Source organism: Tachypleus tridentatus, chromosome 12 (genome assembly GCF_004210375.1).
Source record: "Tachypleus tridentatus isolate NWPU-2018 chromosome 12, ASM421037v1, whole genome shotgun sequence".
Classification (NCBI taxonomy): Eukaryota; Metazoa; Arthropoda; class Merostomata; order Xiphosura; family Limulidae; genus Tachypleus; species Tachypleus tridentatus.
Window position 1 is genome coordinate 135,523,251 of NC_134836.1, and position 21,105 is coordinate 135,544,355.

The 21,105-nt window shown below is 31.4% G+C and overlaps 1 protein-coding gene across 1 annotated transcript in view; it reads left to right on the forward strand.

Annotated features, from left to right (window-relative positions):
- The first annotated feature begins 305 nt into the window (after positions 1-305).
- Positions 306-21,105, forward strand: part of LOC143234790 (DNA-directed RNA polymerase, mitochondrial-like) — a 68,568-nt gene continuing 47,768 nt past the window's right edge. The window contains 8 exon segments of the mRNA XM_076472423.1: positions 306-421; positions 5,910-5,989; positions 12,663-12,729; positions 15,575-15,710; positions 18,668-18,801; positions 19,504-19,604; positions 20,218-20,338; positions 20,835-20,919. Coding sequence (XP_076328538.1) covers positions 5,922-5,989; positions 12,663-12,729; positions 15,575-15,710; positions 18,668-18,801; positions 19,504-19,604; positions 20,218-20,338; positions 20,835-20,919 — 712 coding nt within the window. The 5' untranslated portion in view covers positions 306-421; positions 5,910-5,921.

A 21,105-nucleotide genomic window follows, 5' to 3' on the forward strand; every position in this document is an offset into this window, starting at 1 on the left:
TATAATACAGCATATAGTGCACGATTTGTTATAAAACACTATAACTAAAATATCTGTGGCAAACATTGAAAGACTTTATAAACCTTCTGTTACCATGGAGGTCTCATACAAGTTTCACATGAACATTCTTATACTATCCTTACACTTTGAGTAATATTGTAAGAAAATGTTGAGAGGATAAAAGTGGACAACTGAGGTAACTTACACAGTTTCCTAATAATTACAAACTAGTGATTTCTGTGAAGTATTTTATTAGCATTAACCTACATAATGTCACCACTTTGTTGGATATTTTTTCCAGGTGTCTGCACTGTATGATAAGTATCTGGAATATTATGTTAATCCCCATCTCACAACAAAATTTTCTCCTCGACACTTCTGGCAGAAGTTGAAAACTGTGTACTTTCATGGACCAACTATTGTAAGTGCTCAACTAACATGTAGCTAAGTAGCTAGTAAAGTATATCTCTTTTTCCTCCATTTTAAATTATTTTGATCAGCTGTCTTGAATAAGACCATTAAGTCATAACAAAGCCTTTATTTATGTGGTAATTTGATATTTCATGTTAGATGCAGATTAATAAAACATGCAGATCGAAATTATAGTAGCTACCTAATGTAATGTGGTCCATAATGTAAAGTAATAACACATAGGACCATGAAAACGTTTGACATTGAAGTAAAAATAGATGATTAATCACTTTTGAAGAGCAGCCTCGTTTAAACTAAGTAACAGAAGGGATAAACCCAGAAATGTATGTTATATTGTTTCTAAGAAGAAAGACGTGTAAGCAGGTAGTATTTGAAATGACTGTGAAAATATACCAACTACTGTGTGATGTGGAAGAAGTTAAAAACTAACAGGCGTAGTTTTAAAGTAAGATAGAAACAGATGATAAAATAATGGAATAAAAAGAAGTGGATAAACTTTTAAAAAAAAAACAAGCACAATTATATACACAGCGATAAGCACACAATTATATATGTAGAAATAAGCACACAGTTATATATCATTCATGCATTTATATCAAAAAATAAGACAAGGAAGGAATAGAAAACAATTAAAATTTGATAGAATGGAAATCAATACATGTATTAGAACAGGTGTTAGAACATTCAACTGTATCTAATAAGAATGAAAATTTACGTCAAATTGATGATAGAAATGCTGATATCGAACAAAATCATAAAAAAGTTTAAAACTGGGTGAAAAAAGTGTGTTATTATGTAAAAGTTTCCAGAATATAATTTTTCTTACTCAACATAACAGTAAGTCGGGACTTTTTCATTCTTGTCATAAAATTAAAGAGCATGTTTCCTCCAGATATTACTTGACCTGTTACACGACGCTCTCTCTCATCTATCTCTCTCTCTCTCTAGAGAAGTGATTCAAAACACAGTAAACAAGAGGAACGTTAGCTAATTTCATGACTAATCTTCTACTTTAAGTGTGCATGCACTTGTATGTATTAATATTTTGTTGATAACAAATAAAGCTTTGAATAAGGGGCATTTCATTATTTTTAAAACAAAATGGTGTTAATTTTACAAAGAATAACGTTCATGCTTAGTGTGTAAGTATTGAAATATATAAATATTTAAAGTTGGTGATGGGGAACTCATTTTATATAAAATAAAAGTTTAAAGATGGCTTGACTGGCTATGAAATAAACTGTTATTAATGCACAATGTTTTGACTAGGTTACGTCCTCCTCAGATACCAGTGGTTTACAGAGATGCAGGAATACATATAAAGATCAGAACAAAGAGGTCACATAACAGGAGATTGCTTCTTAGCTTGGTATAAGTACCTCGTGGGTGCTGGTTTAGAGTGAATAAATGAACTTTGTAAAGCATTTCTTCATTCAAACCAACAAATTTCTATTAACCATTGTCAAAACATTTTCACACAACCACAAGGGCAAAAAGCCAAAACTCAACTCTCAAACAAAATCAACACTAATACATTAAACTACAACCCAACATTACCCTGAAGTTTACCATTTATTCCTGATATCAGTTCAGAAGTAATCAACACTTGGAGAAAACTTGCCAATTAAAATAAAATTCTTATTGACTTCAAGTTCACCCCCAAATCAGAACCTGAAACTAAGATCATAATTAAATAAAAATTACATAAAACCACACACTACCAAAGTCGTTTGTAAAATATCATGTAATAACTGTCTAGAATTCTATATCGGAGAAACTGAAAGAAAATTGAAACCAGATTCACTGAAAATAATAAAAATCATCCATGCTTACAACCATTGTAACTAAACAAAACCACAGTATATCTATACAAAACACTGTAATTTTACACAAGAACCAAACATCAATAAATAAAGAATAGAGGAATCTTTCTTAATTGAACAAAGAAGTCCTAGCCTAAAACAATGTATCGGGACACCAAGACACCTCTACTAGGCCTAGGCTGTGGAGCAATCTCTAGTCATGTGATCTCTTTGTTTCATACTGGATGTACCTTTTATTAGGTATGGGTAAACTACTTGTACCTGAGGACTACGTGATCTTGTTGAAAATCATACATTCGTAGCCATCTAATTTCTTCAAACAACCAGATGCTGACCATTCAACAATTTATTTATCAAACTGTTCTCTTCTGAAATTCTGTCAGTTTTTGTTTCATACATATATAATAGTTTACTTCATTACCCAGTCAGGCTTTCTCTCAAATATCTGTTATTTTCCAATAACAATGTAAAATATTCAGGAAATAAGACATCTTTTAGTCATGTATTAAATTTTTAAACAAGTCGATGTGTTTCTAACATAGGTTTTCTTTACCACATTTGACTATACTTAGATTATTCTTTGAAATTGAAAGGAAGAAGCTAGAAACAAAGATATTTTGTAAGACAATTCCTCATATTTGTGTTTCAGTGTGTGAAAGTATAAATCAGCTCTTGAAAGTGTGACTGACTTGAAAATTGGTATGGTTTAAAAGTTACTATATATATGTAAGATGACTTTATCTTGTGTGCTTTATTGTTGAACATCACTGTGACAACTTATTAATCGCTAACTTTCTAGACTGGTTCTAATTGTTTTAGTAAACTACTTGGCTTGATGAAGAAGATCTATTATTTCTATTTTATTTCATGCATGTTTTGTAGTAATAACAAACAAAATTGCTTAGTTATTGGGATTTATTTCAGGACTCTGAAGAAGTTTGTTGGCGGCATTATGTACAATTGGGTGTAAGTAACATTGTATGTTGTTGTGAGATTCATGTAAAAAGCAATGGTAAAATCATAACTGTTGTCACACCTTCAGTATTGCTTTAATCTATGTTATTATAATACTTGTATAGCTGAATACTTTTATACAGCTAATTTCTTCTCATAGGAATGTGTATAAGCAAGTTATGATACCTAATACAGGTAATAGTGGTAATATTCACAAAGTAAGTTTTATTGTAAAGTGGTGACTACTTTAAACACAAAGTTTTCAAAGAAATATTAAGGAATATCTAGTGAGCTTGAAACTAAGATTGAATTTTTAATCAACAAAAGAATTGAAATTCGAAGCCTAAGAGAAGTAATTTTCCACATTGTTTCAAGACCGTGACTTAGCGCGAGATTTTTACCAGTTTCACCATTTGAAAAACGAGAAAGTACTTCATAAAATCATAAATATTTTTAAAGCAGATAATACTTTCCAAGTCTATATTATGTTTCATGCAACATGTTTGTGTATATGCACTCTCAAAAAAAAAAAAAAAAAAAAGTCAGAGGATGTTAGAGGAACCACTTTGTCTGTATAAGACTACCTTAGCTTCACCATAGTTTATGAATGACAAAAGATTTATGAAATGGTGCAGAGCATGTTATTTCCATCGTATCTGTTGTGACTGTAGCTCAACTAGCAAGTTACACATTCGGAGAATCAAGACAAAATACCATAGTGAATTCTGACAGTTCATGTGCTGATGCAGCTGCACCAAAAGAAATACATTAGAGTCTAGAAAATTCTGACACTTTCACCCCAAACCAAGGACATGGCTCTGTGTGGATGTACTGACACCACTGTTTGCTGAGGAAATACCATCTTGGAAGGTTGGATGACAATATCTTCAAGCATCTAGTATCATTTCCAGGAAAACACAGCAAGAATCAGCATCTTACAGAATAATTGGTATGTCCCTCTAATTAAATTACCAGATGTATCTATCATGGACTTGTTCCATTTGAGCAATTGAAATTTATACATCAAAAGCCATCATCCATGCTCTGTGATGAATTTAAGGAATTATGTAAAGAGGAACAACATTAACCTGTGGTGGAATGATCATTGGTGGAAGATATGGCTGTAGGAATTTGTAATATTCAATAATGTAGTAGAGATTAACTAGAAAAAACTTGTTTAGTCTCACAAAATACATCATTCATCACTTTAACAGTAGACAGCTTTGATCCAGATACACCTACTTGCTTATGAAAAGGTACTGTTCCTTCTTATATTTGCTCCATTTTGATAAGAACACTGTTTTATTCTTAAACACAAGAATAAGAAATATGTTGATTGCAGTGCTTTCAGGTGTATGTACTGGAAATCTCATGAAAGTGAAAGATAAATAAAAGTCTGATAGATGGGACAAATTAAGACAGTAGAAACAATACTGAGTGCATCAACTCTTATTATTGGAGACTATACTGTGTACATTAACACTGATAGATGGGACAAGTTAAGACAGTAGAAACAATACTGAGCACATCAACTCTTATTATTGAAGACAGTACTGAGTACATTAACACTGATAGATGGGACAAGTTAAGACAGTAGAAACAATACTGAGCACATCAACTCTTATTATTGAGACTATACTTTGTACATTAACACTGATAGATGAGACAAGTTAAGACAGTAGAAACAATACTGAGCACATCAACTCTTATTATTGAAGACTATACTTTGTACATTAACACTGATAGATGAGACAAGTTAAGACAGTAGAAACAATACTGAGCACATCAACTCTTATTATTGAAGACAGTACTGTGTACATTAACACTGATAGATGGGACAAGTTAAGACAGTAGAAACAATACTGAGCACATCAACTCTTATTGAAGACTGTACTGTGTACATTAACACTGATAGATGGGACAAGTTAAGGCAGTAGAAACAATACTGAGCACATCAACTCTTATTATTGAAGACTGTACTGTGTACATTAACACTGATAGATGGGACAAGTTAAGACAGTTAAAACAATACTGAGTGCATCAACTCTTATTATTGAAGACTGTACTGTGTACATTAACACTGATAGATGGGACAAGTTAAGATTGTGGATACCTTACGTTGTGACATATGCATAAAATAACTAGAAAGGTAAAAGTTGTTTTTGTAGTATTTCTGTCGGTTAAAATGGTCATAGTTTAGACATAGTTTTACAGTTAATGGAATGGATAATGTGTATTGTAATGTGATGTCCTGAATAAATTAGAAGATAGTAAGAGTAGTTTAAAACTAAACTTGCTAATGAATAAGTTTTTGTAACTGTGAAATAACTATTTTCCCTTTGCTTTTAACATAGTTTTTGTAGTTTGCTAATGAAGTCACTTGTTTAAATGTTAAGGATAAAAACATTTGTTATTATGTAGTTCAGAAAGCTTGATACAAACTTGTTAATAATAATTCATTTGCTTATTAGTTTTGAATTAGAGTTATTGTATTTATTATTTTATTTTTAAGTCATTTCATTAAATTGGTACTATTATTTATATACTGACTTCACGAATATGTGCTTCTCAAAATATTTTTGTTGCTGTAAGTTTGTAGACCAAACAACATTTCTCTTTAAAATACTTATTATTATTTCTTTCTTGTTAACTTTCTTCAATTTATTCTGTGTATTTTGATAATTTTACTCTCTTTTCCAGGTTGGCCGGTTTATGTATGATATCCTTCTTCATGACATCAAAATTAATGTAAATGTTCTGCGACCACAAATAAAATCAAAGTTAGTCCTCTAATTTTATTTCTCTTGTTATATTGTTATAGACTTTTAATGTGTAGAAAAATACAAAAAGATTATTATATATAAATATTATAGTTTTAGGTTTTGTACATTATATAAATATTATAGTTTCAGGTTTTGTATTATTATGTTTTGATATTGTTTTCTTTGGTTTTTTGAAAGTTTTAAATAATTTGATTTCCTGTATTTTAGTTTCACACAGATATTAGTTTAATGTGTGTTTTCACACAGAGATATTAGTTTAATGTGTGTTTCACACAGAGATATTAGTTTAATGTGTTCAAGAATGTAACAATTCTTTAACAGCTTTTGTGGTGAGTGTAATTCTCTGATAAATTTATATGCAAATACCCTGTAGTGGTTCATTGATAAATTTGAAGGCTCCTGTGGAGCTGTGTAATTTTATTATTAAGAACAAACAAACAATCCATCATAGGCAAATATGTTAAATGAATTTCTGTTTCATTCAGTTGTTATTGAAAAGATAAATGTTTTTTTATTAGAAAAATGATAAGATATGAAAATTTATGTAATAATAATTTTATCATGAGTGATATTGTCATATAAAATAGTGTAATAGGTAATCACAATAATATGTAGTTAATTGAAGAACATACACACAAATATATATACACTACTGTACAAAAGTATTAGGACAAGAAAATGTGTTTTTTCACTTCATGTTTTAAACTTCAACACTGTGGTAATGCTTCAATGATCACAGTTGAATGAGCCAGGATGAGAATATTTATAATTCTTTAGATTTTCCACACACATACCAAGGGCATGTTGTAAGGTATTCTGTTTGAATGAACATACTGATCAAATTTAGGGTCTGAAGTAACTGTTATGTAGTGTCTTAACTATATAGAAGGAAAGTAGCATATGGTACTGATATATACTAGAAGAAATTAATTCAATAGAACTTCACAAATAAATCTTGATAAAAACATTGTTTAATACTGTGTATTGAATTTGTTGTGATTCCACAGCTCAAACTGTACAGAGAATTAATTGTCACTAGAGCAGGTAGTTTACATGTTGCTGCAGACTTGAAATGCTCCCTGAACAGTCATGTACACACCCCAGATTATGAGAATGAGACAGGAAAATTTGAAAATAGGAAAGGAAGAGACAGGACATCTAAACTCAATGATACTGATATTAAGTACCTTTGTTTATGTAGTCTTGAGAACAGAAGGAAGACTGGTACTGACCTCAAGCATGAGATAAACAACCACGTACCAAACGACAAAAAAGCTTCCAGATCAATAATGTGAAGAATACTCAACAAGAATGGAATATTTGGTTGTATATCAGTTAAAAAATCTTTAATCTATGAATGTTGTCAAGAGAGTTGATTAGAAAAGGGTGTTATGGATGGATGAGCCCATGTTTGAAATATTTGGATCAAAGTGGTGTAGGTTGTACATCTGGTGAAAGAAAGTGAAAGATACTTACCTCAATATATAGCACATATTGTGAAGCATGGGGGAGGCAATGTGAGTGATTGGGGGTATTTTTCTGCTGAGATGACAAGAGATATTTACAAAATAGATGGAATAATGAACCAGTGCTAGTACTATCAGATACTGATTCATCATGTTATGCTCAGTGGTTTGTATGTTATAGGTAAGGGATTCTATTACCAAGAAGATAATGACCCCAAACATTCGTCCAACTTGTGCAGAAATTATGTAGCTAAAAAAGAAGATAAGAGGAGTCATTAACATGATACAATGGTCCAAAAAAAACCCAATATCAACCACATTGAGTAGATCTGGATCAAAAACTTGACAAATCAAAAGTTACTTACAAAGAAACTTTATGGGAGTGTGTTAAAGACATTTGGATTAAAATCCCAAAGGAAACTTTGATTAAATATGTTCCAAAATGCCTGAAAGACTGCCTGCAGTTATTAAATCAAAGGGTGACACACAAAATATTAACTGTTTACTAAACTCAAGAACTTCCACTGAGTTTCTGTTGTACTGAATATGAAAATTTATAATATGTTGACGTTTCACTTGTGATTTACCTTCCACTGTTCTTTGAAAGTAGCCTGAAATATAATTTTTGACCAGAGTGAATAGTGTAAGTTAAGGTGAGTCTGTAAGAACCAGCTGTACTGTTTAAAGTTATCTGAAAACTGAAAACAAGACAGATTTAATTTATGAGTAATTCATGATCACAAGTTCAGGAGGCAATAATTATTAGTATTGTTAGGGTTATTGTGTCAGTCTTTGTGGATGATGGAATTTGTTTGGAAATGTCTGAGGATTCTGTTCTAAAGTTTCCCATTTAATAAGACTATTTTCTATCAAATAAGTACTTAGAAATTCTTATGCTGCATAAAACTGTTCTTAGTAACCGTCTACAAACCACTGATAACATATTCCAAGATGTCTGAAAATTTTGAAGTAAGATTATTAAATTATTTATTAATTAGCTTAAACAGAAAAATATTATTGTTCTCTTTATTTCTAAGTTGTTGAAGTCATAAAAGAAGTGACAAAATGTTAAATTTATTTGATACTGACTAAAAAATAAAGGTCACATGTTGGGTCAGTGTAAATTTTCATTCTGACAGCACTAAAATCTAAGGTTTGATTTTTTGCTGTGAATAGAGAACATACAGCCCATTGTATAGCTTGCATTGAAATAATAACAAAAATAACCTGAAGTCAGATCATGGGTGAATGATATATCTAGGTCACATCAGTTTACTTGATAAAATTAAAATGCTGAACACCAGTGTATTTGGATCTTTAAGTTCAGTTAAAGAAAGTAAAACATTTTACCTCAATAAACATGTGGTCACTCAGTTATTTCAATATTTATTTAGAAATATGGATACAGCCAACAACACTAGAATAAGAACTGCTTAGGACTAATTTTGATTCCAGAGTGCTTCTGAGTCAGATTGTTTTTATTATGACTTTCCTGATTTTAAACTCTCACAGCAAGAATATTAAACTGAAAGCAAGATGCTAGGTTGTGAAAAGCTGGACATTAATAGCAGCTAATAAATCTATGCCTTGTTTCTCTGTCTGATTTGGTTGTATAAATGTTTTATTACTGTTATCAGTTATTCAAGTTATAATACTATTTAAAGGAAACTCGCTAGGTTTTTCTTGTCTTCTTTAAACTAAAACAAAAATGGTAACTTTTACAAGAAGAAATGGGGAAAAGTTCAGTGATGGTTTTTGCAGATGAATACTTTATTTTATACTACAGTGTAAGAGTGATGTGAAGTACCAGAACTTGAAGGTGGTTCCAAATGAAGTTAGTTTATGGCCAGAATAGTCTTTGATTTAAGTTGGCTTTCAGATTTGCCTTGTGTTCTAAGTTTTAAGCTGGGTGAGAGATGGACTACAGAGACTCAAAATCTTCATCTTGCTTACACTTTTTTCTTTTCTTTTGCTGGTAAAGTGCATGCTGATATTTGCAAAGTGTATTAATTTAGTTATTATTAGCAGAAGTGATGTGTTTTTCTAGGGAAATTGTTCAGTTCAGACTGGTGTATTTCACATGCATATCAACAAAATGATTTTACACCTTGGTAAGGTAAAGCCATGTGTCAATTATGAACTTCTCAACCTATGTTTGTAACATGTTGATAAGTAGGAAGACAGTGAGAAGGACTTTTGCCATGTGATGTTACCCATTAGAGATGAAAGAGCTTTTACTGGAACTAGGTGGAAGAATGATTATAGTAAATATGGTTGGGACAGAAACAAATAAGCTATTAGGATGGAACAGAGGTTTTAGTCGTGGATGGCTAGAGCTGTTATGTTCTGTGTTTTGGAGCAGACTTTTGCCATAAGTGTATGGCAAATATACTTGGGATGTTTGAAGCTGCAGGTATTAAGATAGAATAAACTCATGCTTTGCTTATTGAACCATCAAGTGGAGCATTTTGGAACAAAATATTTTCAGGCTACTTGTGGTATTTTGTATATCGACAGCTTAATTGTTGATGAACACTTGTGGTATCTTCCATTCTGTGTTACTATAACATCACTACACTAGACTGTTCACACTTGTAATATCTGTCGTTACTGTAACATCACTGCTGAACTGTATGCCATTTCTCTTGTTGGATCACATGAAGCTAAGCATACTCAACACTGCACTGTTCACATTGACTTGTCTCTACAGGCCCTATCGCTTCATGTCGTTCACACCCTGTTGTTGCCAATATTCACCGACTGCCCATTTCTCTTTAACATCTACTTTTATCCAGTTTTTCTGGATGCCGGGCTACGTTGGTATTCGTGGGAATGAGCTCACTGACACTGCAGCTAAGTCTATCAACTCTGGCACCACTGTGCCTGTCCCATATATGGATTACGGTCCTGTATTCAAGGCTTGACTCCATGCCACCTGACAGTCAACTTGAGTGAGCAACGTGAAAACAAGTTTTTCCAAATAAAACCTTATATTGACTTTGGCCGTCTTGCTTCTGTAAGGATTGGAAAGAGGAAGTTGTTCTAACTAGAGTACACATTGGTCACAGTTTTTAACTCATCATTTTCTATTATCTGAAACTGATGCATCAGTGTAGTTTGTGTAACACTCAGATCACAATAAGTCGCATTTTACTTTTTTGTCGCTGTTACAACTCAAAGACGGCACCATTTTAACCATGTTCTGTTCCAAGGCTTGTCCATAATGTTAGACAGTGTTATTGGTGATGGGGATACTGTCCACTTTGGAATGTTTTAGTTTTAAAGGCTATTAATCTTTTAATGCCATTTAAGTTTTTAATTTATATATACACCTTTTAATGTGGTTCCCTTTAAAATCGCAGTTCATCTTGTTTGATTTGAAATTAGAAACTGGCCATAACATTAAATAACTCAAAACCATGACTGGAAGGCCAACTTCAGATGACTAATGCTACTGTTTGAACCACCTCGTTAGTCATCCTGACGAGTTATTATTATAATTTTGCTACACATTTTTAAAAATCTTTTTATTATTTTCCTTTTTGAAAATGGCCATAATGTTGAATAACTCAACCAGGACTGGAAAGGCCAATTTCATGTGACTAATGGTGGTTTTTGTACTTACCTGTTAGTCTTCCTGGCAAGTTATGATAATTACAATTGCGCTACAGAAAGTCTTTTACAACTTGAATTACTGTAATTTTTCTCTTAACATTATAGACTAGATGTAAACATTGGTTTTATGCTATTTATGTTTTTAAATGCTGTTTTGTTTTACCTTCATTTTCTTTTATGAATTTTACTACATTTACTTTAATTTTAACTTTTTACTGGATGTTTGGTGCAGATAGCCTAGCTGCTTTGTGCCATAAAACACTAAATTTAACCAACCAACCAACCAACCAACCAACCAACCAACCAACCAACCAACCAACCAACCAACCAACCATTCTGTTGTTACTGTAACATCACCACACTGGACTGTTCACACTTGTCATATCTGTTGTTACTGTAACATCACCACACCAGACTGTTTACACTTGTCGTATCTGTTGTTACTGTAACATCACCACACCAGACTGTTCACACTTGTCGTATCTGTTGTTACTGTAACATCACCACACCAGACTGTTTACACTTGTCGTATCTGTTGTTACTGTAACATCACCACACCAGACTGTTCACTTGTCGATCTGTTGTTACTGTAACATCACCACACTGGACTGTTCACACTTGTCATATCTGTTGTTACTGTAACATCACCACACCAGACTGTTCACACTTGTCATATCTGTTGTTACTGTAACATCACCACACCAGACTGTTCACGCTTATAATATCTTCCATTCTGTTGTTACTGTAGCATCACTACACCAGACTGTTCACTTATAATATCTTCCATTCTGTTGTTACTGTAGCATCACTACACCAGACTGTTCACACTTATAATATCTTCCATTCTGTTGTTACTGTAGCATCACTACACCAGACTGTTCACGCTATAATATCTTCCATTCTGTTGTTACTGTAGCATCACTACACCAGACTGTTCACGCTTATAATATCTTCCATTCTGTTGTTACTGTAGCATCACTACACCAGACTGTTCACACTTATAATATCTTCCATTCTGTTGTTACTGTAACATCACCACACCAGACTGTTCACGCCAGTGATATCTTCCATTCTGTTACTACATACAGATTTAAAAGTATTCATTGTTTCCACCATTGTTCAACAATACTTAATTATAGTTTTGTGAAACATAATACCAGAATTTATTTTTCAAATTTCTTCTGTTACTAATATCTCATTGTAGCTGAAGAAAGGTGAATCTTTCTTTTAGTTGAATTTAGGCATCTCCAACTAGCACAGTTGTTCTGTATTGAATCTACATGCTTTGTCTTTGATTGGAAGAATGCATTAGAAATGACATTCCTGATAGAAATATTCATGTATTTTACTAATGAGACTATGCTCATGTAATCTTATGTCAGTAATAGATTTATGACAGCAAAATATATAATTCATGCTTACTTTGAGTTTGCCAAAAGAGTGATTCAAACGAGAAACAGAATTTGATGATTGTAAATGTACCAATTGTTCTGGTTGTTTGTTATGTTTGTCTGTTCTATTTTTGGTTTTAAAGTCAGTTATATTCAAGATGTTTTTCAGAAAACTTAAAGTCAGTTTTTTTTATCTAGAAAGATGACTCCTGCGTTTTACAATGTATTTAGAAATACAGGTTTTCATACAAAGGAAGAAATAAAGGTAAGTGGTGTTGAAACTTTTCCTTAAGGTTTCTTGTTGATGATGGCTATATTACTCAATCCTGTATGTTAAGTACTTCTTAAATTTACCATCAAAAGAGTCGTCGTTGTGAGTTGATATACTACAGATATGCTGAAGATCATTAACTCTTACTCCTTCCCAGTTCACCCCTCAGGAAGAAAATTCAACATTCTGAAAGTGTTTAAGCTTTATCTATGATTTGTTTAATGAATCTGGTTTGACTTGCAGACTTAGTAGTCATGTACAAAATTAAAAACCATGTTATGGTGACAGAAGTGTTAATTAGTTACTTTCCTATTGTTGAACTAAGTATTTTTGACTTGTGTACATAAACATGATGGAATATACAAAACATTAATCAAATTTATTTCTAGGGTACTCAATCAAGCAACTGTTACTATACTTTGTCTTACTTTATGTTGCTATTTTTTTATTTATTAATAGAATCTGTCATTGTACATGAATTTTAGGCGATATATTTGTTTTCCCCTTCTACTTGAAAGAATAAACAAGGCTTCCTTGTGAGGCTTAGCAGATACAACATATAAATGAAGATCAATTTTGTAGCATCATAATTAATGTAAATTATTGTTTGTTGATACATATATATTGTTTATTGTGCTATGTTCTTAGACAAATAATTAAATATTGAGCACTTATGAGTGGATATTAATAATATATGTTCATAAGCACTTACACACTTTGTGCATCTATACAGTTAAATTTTAACCAGCTGAAGAGGATAATTGACGGCCAAGTATTTTATATCCAGAGAAGCTTGTAGTGTTTACTGAATGCATTAAACATTTCATGTAGATACACAAAACATTTGTCTTTTGGTTGTTCCAAATATTATCACTTTACCAAAAGAAGCACTTGAAGTTGGTAGATCCAGTGTACTTGCATTCCATATTTATTATTAATTTGTTAGCTTTTATTTGTGGTATAAATCTAAAATATGTATTTTCATAGGCTTACTGGTTGTCCAGTCTATAGTTAAGTCTAAAATTAAATTTGTGCACACTTAATAATTGAACAATGCTAGCTTTTCCTTGCATTGTAGAGTATATTAAGCTGGGTCTTGAAGATTGTGCATAGTTTTAGATTTATAGAAATAACTTTAAGTAATAACAATGAATTTAATGATATGTATACTTACTTCAGGTTAAATATTATATAATGTTTTGGCCATAGTACAGAGACTTTGAGGCTGAAACACCAATGATTACATTAATGGTAAGCCCGGCATGGCCAAGCGTGTTAAGGCGCATGCGACTGTAATCTGAGGGTCGTGGGTTCGCATCTTCGTCGCATCAAACATGCTCGCCCTTTCAGCCGTGGGAGCGTTATAAAGTGACGGTTAATCCCACTATTCGTTGATAAAAGAGTAGCCCAAGAGTTGGCGGTGGGTGGTGATGACTAGCTGTCTTCCCTCTAGTCTAACACTGCTAAATTAGGGATGGCTAGCACAGATAGCCCTCGAGTAGCTTTGTGCGAAATTCAAAAACAAACAAAAAGAAAGAAACATTAATGGAATGGTGAATCTATTTAATAACATTCACATCAACATATGAAATGCTATAAATTAAATGTTTGTCTCGGTTACCTTAATGTATGAACTATTATTGAAATAAATGTGACTCTTGACTAGTAACAATGTTCTACTTAAGGAAAGTATTAAATATACAAATAGTTTGTTTGTGAGAAACCTGAAATAGTATCATCTAAAGGAATTTATCAAAGAAACTTAAACTGTTAAATGTCTGTGTGTTTCATCAAATCTGATATGTAATTCACAGCCCCATGGACAGAGATAAGAGTTTATTGTTTGTATCTCACTGTCCTATTCTATTCCCCACCCTAGGGACTCCTATGTCTTCCATCTATGTTGAACAGTTTATTATTTTATAAAGGTTATAGCTACAGTATGGGTTTTTAGAGCTTTTTCTCATGGTTTTTAAAAATACTGTGCCATTAAAGAAAATGAAGATACAGTTATCTAATTTACCTTGCACAAAGGCTGAATGTTTATTTGTCTCAGATTCAATTCTCTTTATCATAAGTAATTGTGAAGAATTACTTGGCTCCATAAAACAAAAAAACAACAAAAAAATACTATTTTTAGTAGTTTTAATGTAATTGGTGTTAGCTGTACTCACTTGAGAAGAACCTTTGTTCCATCAGTGTAACTGTTGACAAACATTGATGAAACATTACACAATAAAATATATTTTAAAATGCTGAAATCCATTATTATATTTGTTATTGTTTAAAGTATTGATGTTCTTTCATTTATCTGAAACATAAAGATTATATTCAATATTTTCATTTTCTCAAGATTTGTACCAAGTTAGTACCATGAAGATTAGTATTAAAAAACTAGGTTCAGTATTCAACTGATATAGAGGGGTTTATATGCAAAAATGGCTCGTTTGGGTTGAGAAAATATTTTACATAGAAGAGCGAACAACGCTTTCGACCTTCTTTCGTCATCGCCAGGTTCACATCGTGAACCTCGACATCACTGATATAGAGGCGTTGAGGTTGGTTTATCACAGTTAGAATTAAGCAAACTGTGTAACCAGCCTCTCAGTTCAATGGAAGTAATGAATGGTATTTGTATAAATTGCTTGTACTGTGTAAATAAGTTAAAACTATGAGTAAAACATTCTAGTGATATCAGATGTCTTAGCTTCAAAGGTTAATAATATCTTTGAATATATGAAAAACCTGTATATTTTCGTATATTGTTTGTCTCAGATTTGTCAGTGTGAGTCTGATCATTTTAAATAGCAATCTTCTTACTGTTTACATGCTGTTATAGCCTCACCCAATCCTTGCTAAGTTGTACAGAGGAGCTGCAAGAGAAGAACTGATTTTTGATGTTGGAGTTGTACCCATGCTGACACCTCCTCTGCCCTGGACTTTGTTACGCAGTGGAGGGTATTTACTCTCCCCAAGTAAGAATTTTATTATCACATATGTCCACACACCTCATGATTAACTCTCTTTTCTTGTAATTATTGTGTTACAAAACATTTCTGCACATCTAGATTCTTCTGTCTCTTTTAGAATACCAAATGATAGTTGAATTTGTGCACAATAGTTTTACACAAATATAGTTTAAAGACATGCTGGAATGAAACAAACTGGGAATAATTTTTGTCCAACAACAAAGCCTGAATGTTTATTTTTATGTAATACAGGGATATAAACCACCCTACCCACAACAAAACAACCTTGTAATCCGACAAAATAAGAAGACTGCTTAGGACTTCTACAAAGTCTCTTGTTCATGATAAAATATATCTTAACGACTACAGAATGTTATGAAAATCAAGAGAACAGAGAATTCTTCAAGTGTTACATAATATAAATTAGATATTCAAAGTGACATAAATTATTGATTATTCTTTCAGATTTATAATAAGTAATTATACAATTCCATGTGTAGTTTTACTTTCCAGTGGAACATCTGAGGGTTTACAACTCTAAAATCAGATTTTGATAACTATGGTAGTTTGTTATTAAAGTTTTTATTTAAACAAAAATACATCATGCCCTGTCTTATAATTGAATATTCATGGCTCTAATAAAATTGAAAGTGTTCTGCATGGATGTGTAAAACATATTTAACAGTGATGTGTATGAGACAGTGGCATCACCTTATCTGACACTAGTTAGTTGGAAATCAAGTTTCTTTCTTTCCCTTGATATCCAAATGAACAGCAGTGGTCTAAGCTAATGTTTTATGGATACAGCAGCGTCCTGTAGAATAGTAGGCAGGTACCGGAGGATTGAAAGTTAACAACTGTAGAATAGGAGGCAGGTACTAGAGGATTGAAAGCTAACAAATGTAACTTTTCTTTTCAAGGTAGATGATAAAAGTTGTTTCAGTAATTATAGTCCCATTTGTCTTACATCTCTTATGGGAAACGTTTTGGAAAGTCTGATACTTTAAAAAGTTTACAATGTTATCAGATAGTTAACATAGTTTGTTGCTAAGGGAAAATCTTGTCTTGGTAATTTTTGGCATTCTTAGAAAAGGTTATTGCTTATGTAGATGAGGATAATGGTGTAAATTTGGTGTATCTGGATTTTCAAAAGTATTTGATAAAGTTCTGCATAAAATACTTGTAAAAATTCACTCTTTAGGTGTAAGGGATAAGTTGGCTAATTGAATAAAACAGTGGCTGGATAGAATAAAGCAGAGGGTCATTGTAAATAGAGTTCATTCAAACTGGATTAATGTTGTAACTGGTATAACTCAGGGCTCAGTTTTTGGACCTTTGGCCTTTTTGATTTACATTAGTGACATAGATGAAGGAATGATCAATAAATTACTTACTTTTGCTGATGATATAAAGGTCTTGGTTGTTGCTAACTGTGAAGAGGATTTTGCTGCTTTACAAAAGGATTTTGATCATTTAGTGAGTTGGACAAATAAATGATAGATGGGTTTTAATTATTAATAAATGCAAGATATTGTGTATGGGTTATTGTAATATGAATTATAAGTGTTGGATTAATAATCTTAATAGTGTTGTAAAGCAAATGTTAATACCTAGTCAGTCTCTAAAGCCATCCAAGGAGTGTGTTGTTGCTGGCAGTATGGTAAACAGGATTGTAGATTAGATCTACATAAATAATGAATACAAGTCTAAAGAAGTTATACTTTCTTAGAAGAGGTCACTGGTTAGATCATATTTGGAGTGCTGTGTTCAGTCTTGGGCTTCTTACCTGAGGAAAGACATTGAATTGTTGGAAGGGGTTCAGAGAAGGGTCATACAAGAAGAGGCTGAAACCTCTCAGATTGTTTTCTCTTGAAAAAAAGAAGAGTTAGAGGGTGGGATCTGATTGAAGTGTTTAATATTGTAAAAGGATCTGATAGTGTTGATGCAACATCTTTTTTTCATACTTAACACTGAGAATGGTAGGACTAGGGGAAACAGATATAAATTTTGGCAGGGTAGGAATCATTTTTGGCTTGGACAGTTTAATTTTTCTAACAGGGTAGTTGGTCTTTTGAATGCATTGCCTTTGGATGTTGTAAAGGTAATAAATTTAAATAAGTTTAAGATAAAATAATACAAAACTTTCTTTATTCAACCCAGAATCTGTGTTTAAAGAAATGTATAATACATAATTTTAACTAAGTTTGTAATTAAACTGGAGTTATTGAACAGAAGCAGGTTTTTAAAGTTTTTATTTATGCATGCTGCAGTCTGAGGTCTTAAAATCATTGAAAAAATAAGTTTTTAATATTTTAGAGATGAAAATAGTACAAGTTTTAATCATAGTATATCATTGTATTGCATTTTTTCCAGAAAAACATGTCATATGTAATAAGATGTTTAATTTCGTTGGGGGGTTCTAGTAAGTGATGAATATGTTGGTGAATATTATAACATGCTTATAATTTTGGCATAGTAACTTTATAAAAAATATTATATCCTTCTGTATGATTGCATCATGAGGAGTAATATTTGTATTATCTACACTTCAATTTATTATCTAGAATTTCTTCTAGGTTATTATTAATCTTAAATAAAAAACATAAATTTTGTTCATTTGTAACAATTCAAATAAAGTATGAAAAGTGATAAGTGTTTAAGAAGTAAAGGATGATTAGAATAGGAAACTTCTGAGGAACAAGTTAAGCCTAATGTTTAAAACTCTGTAAGCCTAATGTTTAAAACTCTGTTGGTTATAGTGGGTATTGAGAATATGTATATGATGTAGAAACTAATCAGCATTAATTTGCCTTATTGTATTTCCCAAAATCTTTTAACTGTTTTTACTAGACTAGAATAGATTTTTGTCCATCAGGATAACTCTTTGAATCACAGCTGTTTTCTGTGTGATTGTTATATGATTATTTATCTCTTTATTAGCTGTTCCATGTCTTTCTATCTAGCATCTTTTATCAGATTGCCAGACATGGCCTTACAACAACGTTTTCTACTGGAGAAAACACCTGTTCAAGACCTTTACCCCAGTTTTGATTCTCTCAACGTGCTGGCACTATGCCCATGGATTATCAATAAACCTGTAAGTATATATACTAAGCATTCAATAACTGATATGTAGAATCTGATAAATTTTTTTATTAAAATTGTCGTATGTCATTTCTTCAAATATTCAAAAACATTGTTAAATTATACAAATTAATATTGTATTAAGTCAAATATCTTTGTGATAATTAACAGAGGAATTTTTATAAAATGTTTCATGGTTTTAACATACTTGTTTATTTTAGCTTGTATTTTACAAATATAAATTTATTTTTTAAATTTGTGTTATTTTATTCACAGATAAAAAATATTCCATAAATAATGTGGAAAGTATGTTGGAAACTTAATTATCTGATTCTTTTTTTGACAAAGATTGATTTAACCTTTAGTATATCATGGTGTGTACTGAAGAAAATTTGGAATTCCAGGTGTTGTGCTTATATTTGTCATTCTAGGTCATGATAATTATGTTAGCATCTACCATTTTTCTCTGAAGCATATCTGGTGATTCTGGTTATATGGTTCTTTTTGTGATTTTAGTTATGTGTTAATAATTTTTTTTAATTTTTAATGCTTCTATAAACAACACATTTGGAAAGATTGGAAAATCAGAGGGTGGTTATTCTATTCATGATAGTAGTTACATAAAAGTCTCTTTATTTAATTTATGTTTGAATTATATTTCACAAGTAAATTGTCAGTTTATACTTATAGAAATATTTATTTTGAATGTTCACAGATATTGGATTTAATTATTGAAGTTTTTAGAAATAAAGGTAACGTAGAACTGGGTATCCCTAGACCTCCTTCTGAATGTGAACCTGTGCCAAAACTAAAACCGTAAGTTTACATATTTTTAGGATTACCAATATAGTGAACATATATCACATAGTTAGGGCTGGTTAGGAATTACCCCCCCCCAATGTTATTATTGTAAAAATAGTGTACATTTTTATGTTTTTATTGAGAAGGAACATTTGTAAACTAAATTTATAATTGTTAAGAATTAATTCACAGAGAATATACATTTATTTATTTGTATTAGTTTTAACGTGTCTTTTACAATACATTATTTATGATATGCATATTTGATCATTTTGTTAAGCTTTTAAAATGGTGATGTAATGTTTTAAAATTAAAATATTTTAATATTTTGTTAAGCATACAACTGTCATATTTTCCTCATGTCATTTATCGTTAATAGGCTGTGGATATCTTGTGTTTCTTAGATATTAAGCTCTCAATAGCTTATATTTCTTGAATATTAGACTCTGAATATTCCATGTTTTTTTTAGATAATAGGCTATGGATATCCCGTGTTTCTTAGATAACAGAATGAGTATTAAAAGTGCAATACATTTTTTCATGATTGTTAACTTAGTGAAACTCTTAAATGAATTTTTCTTTTGGATTTGTAATCTTTTATTTGAGATTTGAAACTTTTCAAATGTAGAGGGCTCAGTAAAGCTGAGAAAGCTAGAATCAACAGAGAACGGATTGCTCTCAAAAGGAAACGAGGAGAAATGTATAGCTTGTGGTGTGATGCTCTATATAAACTTTCAATTGCTAAACATGTAAGTTGTCTAAACAAAATAGTTAGTTATTTTCTTCATACTAATCAACTTCAACCAGGAAGTTGTAGACTTTTGCTTGTGTTTTAGTGAAATGTTTGTTTCTTCTACCTTCTAGTATATTTGAAGAATTTCTCATACAGATATGTTTTTATAAAATCTTTAAAGAACATATTAAGTTATATATAAACTCATTCAAGTGTAGTAAACATTTTGTTTAAATACATCAATTCTTCTTAATTCATACAGTGAATTGCCTCCAACTTTACTGTATAACAGTAAAATGTTGAAAGTCAATTTAATAAACATCTACTGTATAACAGTAAAATGTTGAAAGAAGAGTGTTCGTCAAAATGAATCACAATAAATTATAAAAGGAGTTTTCGATTGTGAATAAAACCTAATTGGAATCATAATGTATATCCTATTACTTATTATAGTATATATTTGTCACTTCAGTTTCATTGATATGTTACATCAAATTTCTGTATTTTATTAGTTTGAAAACAAAGTCTTTTGGTTTCCCCACAACATGGACTTCAGAGGACGGGTGTATCCCTGTCCTCCTCACTTCAACCATTTAGGTAAAGTTTAAACTTCTACCATTTACATGTAATGTACTGTTGTGAATAATGATTTAGGCTCTTTCATTAAGTGTCTCATGAGTAATGATTATAATGTACCTCTTGAAGTTAAAGGTCACAGTGAAACATTTGTATATTACAGTGTCACTGTAGAGGAACTACAACATTCACCAGTACATGTCCTAT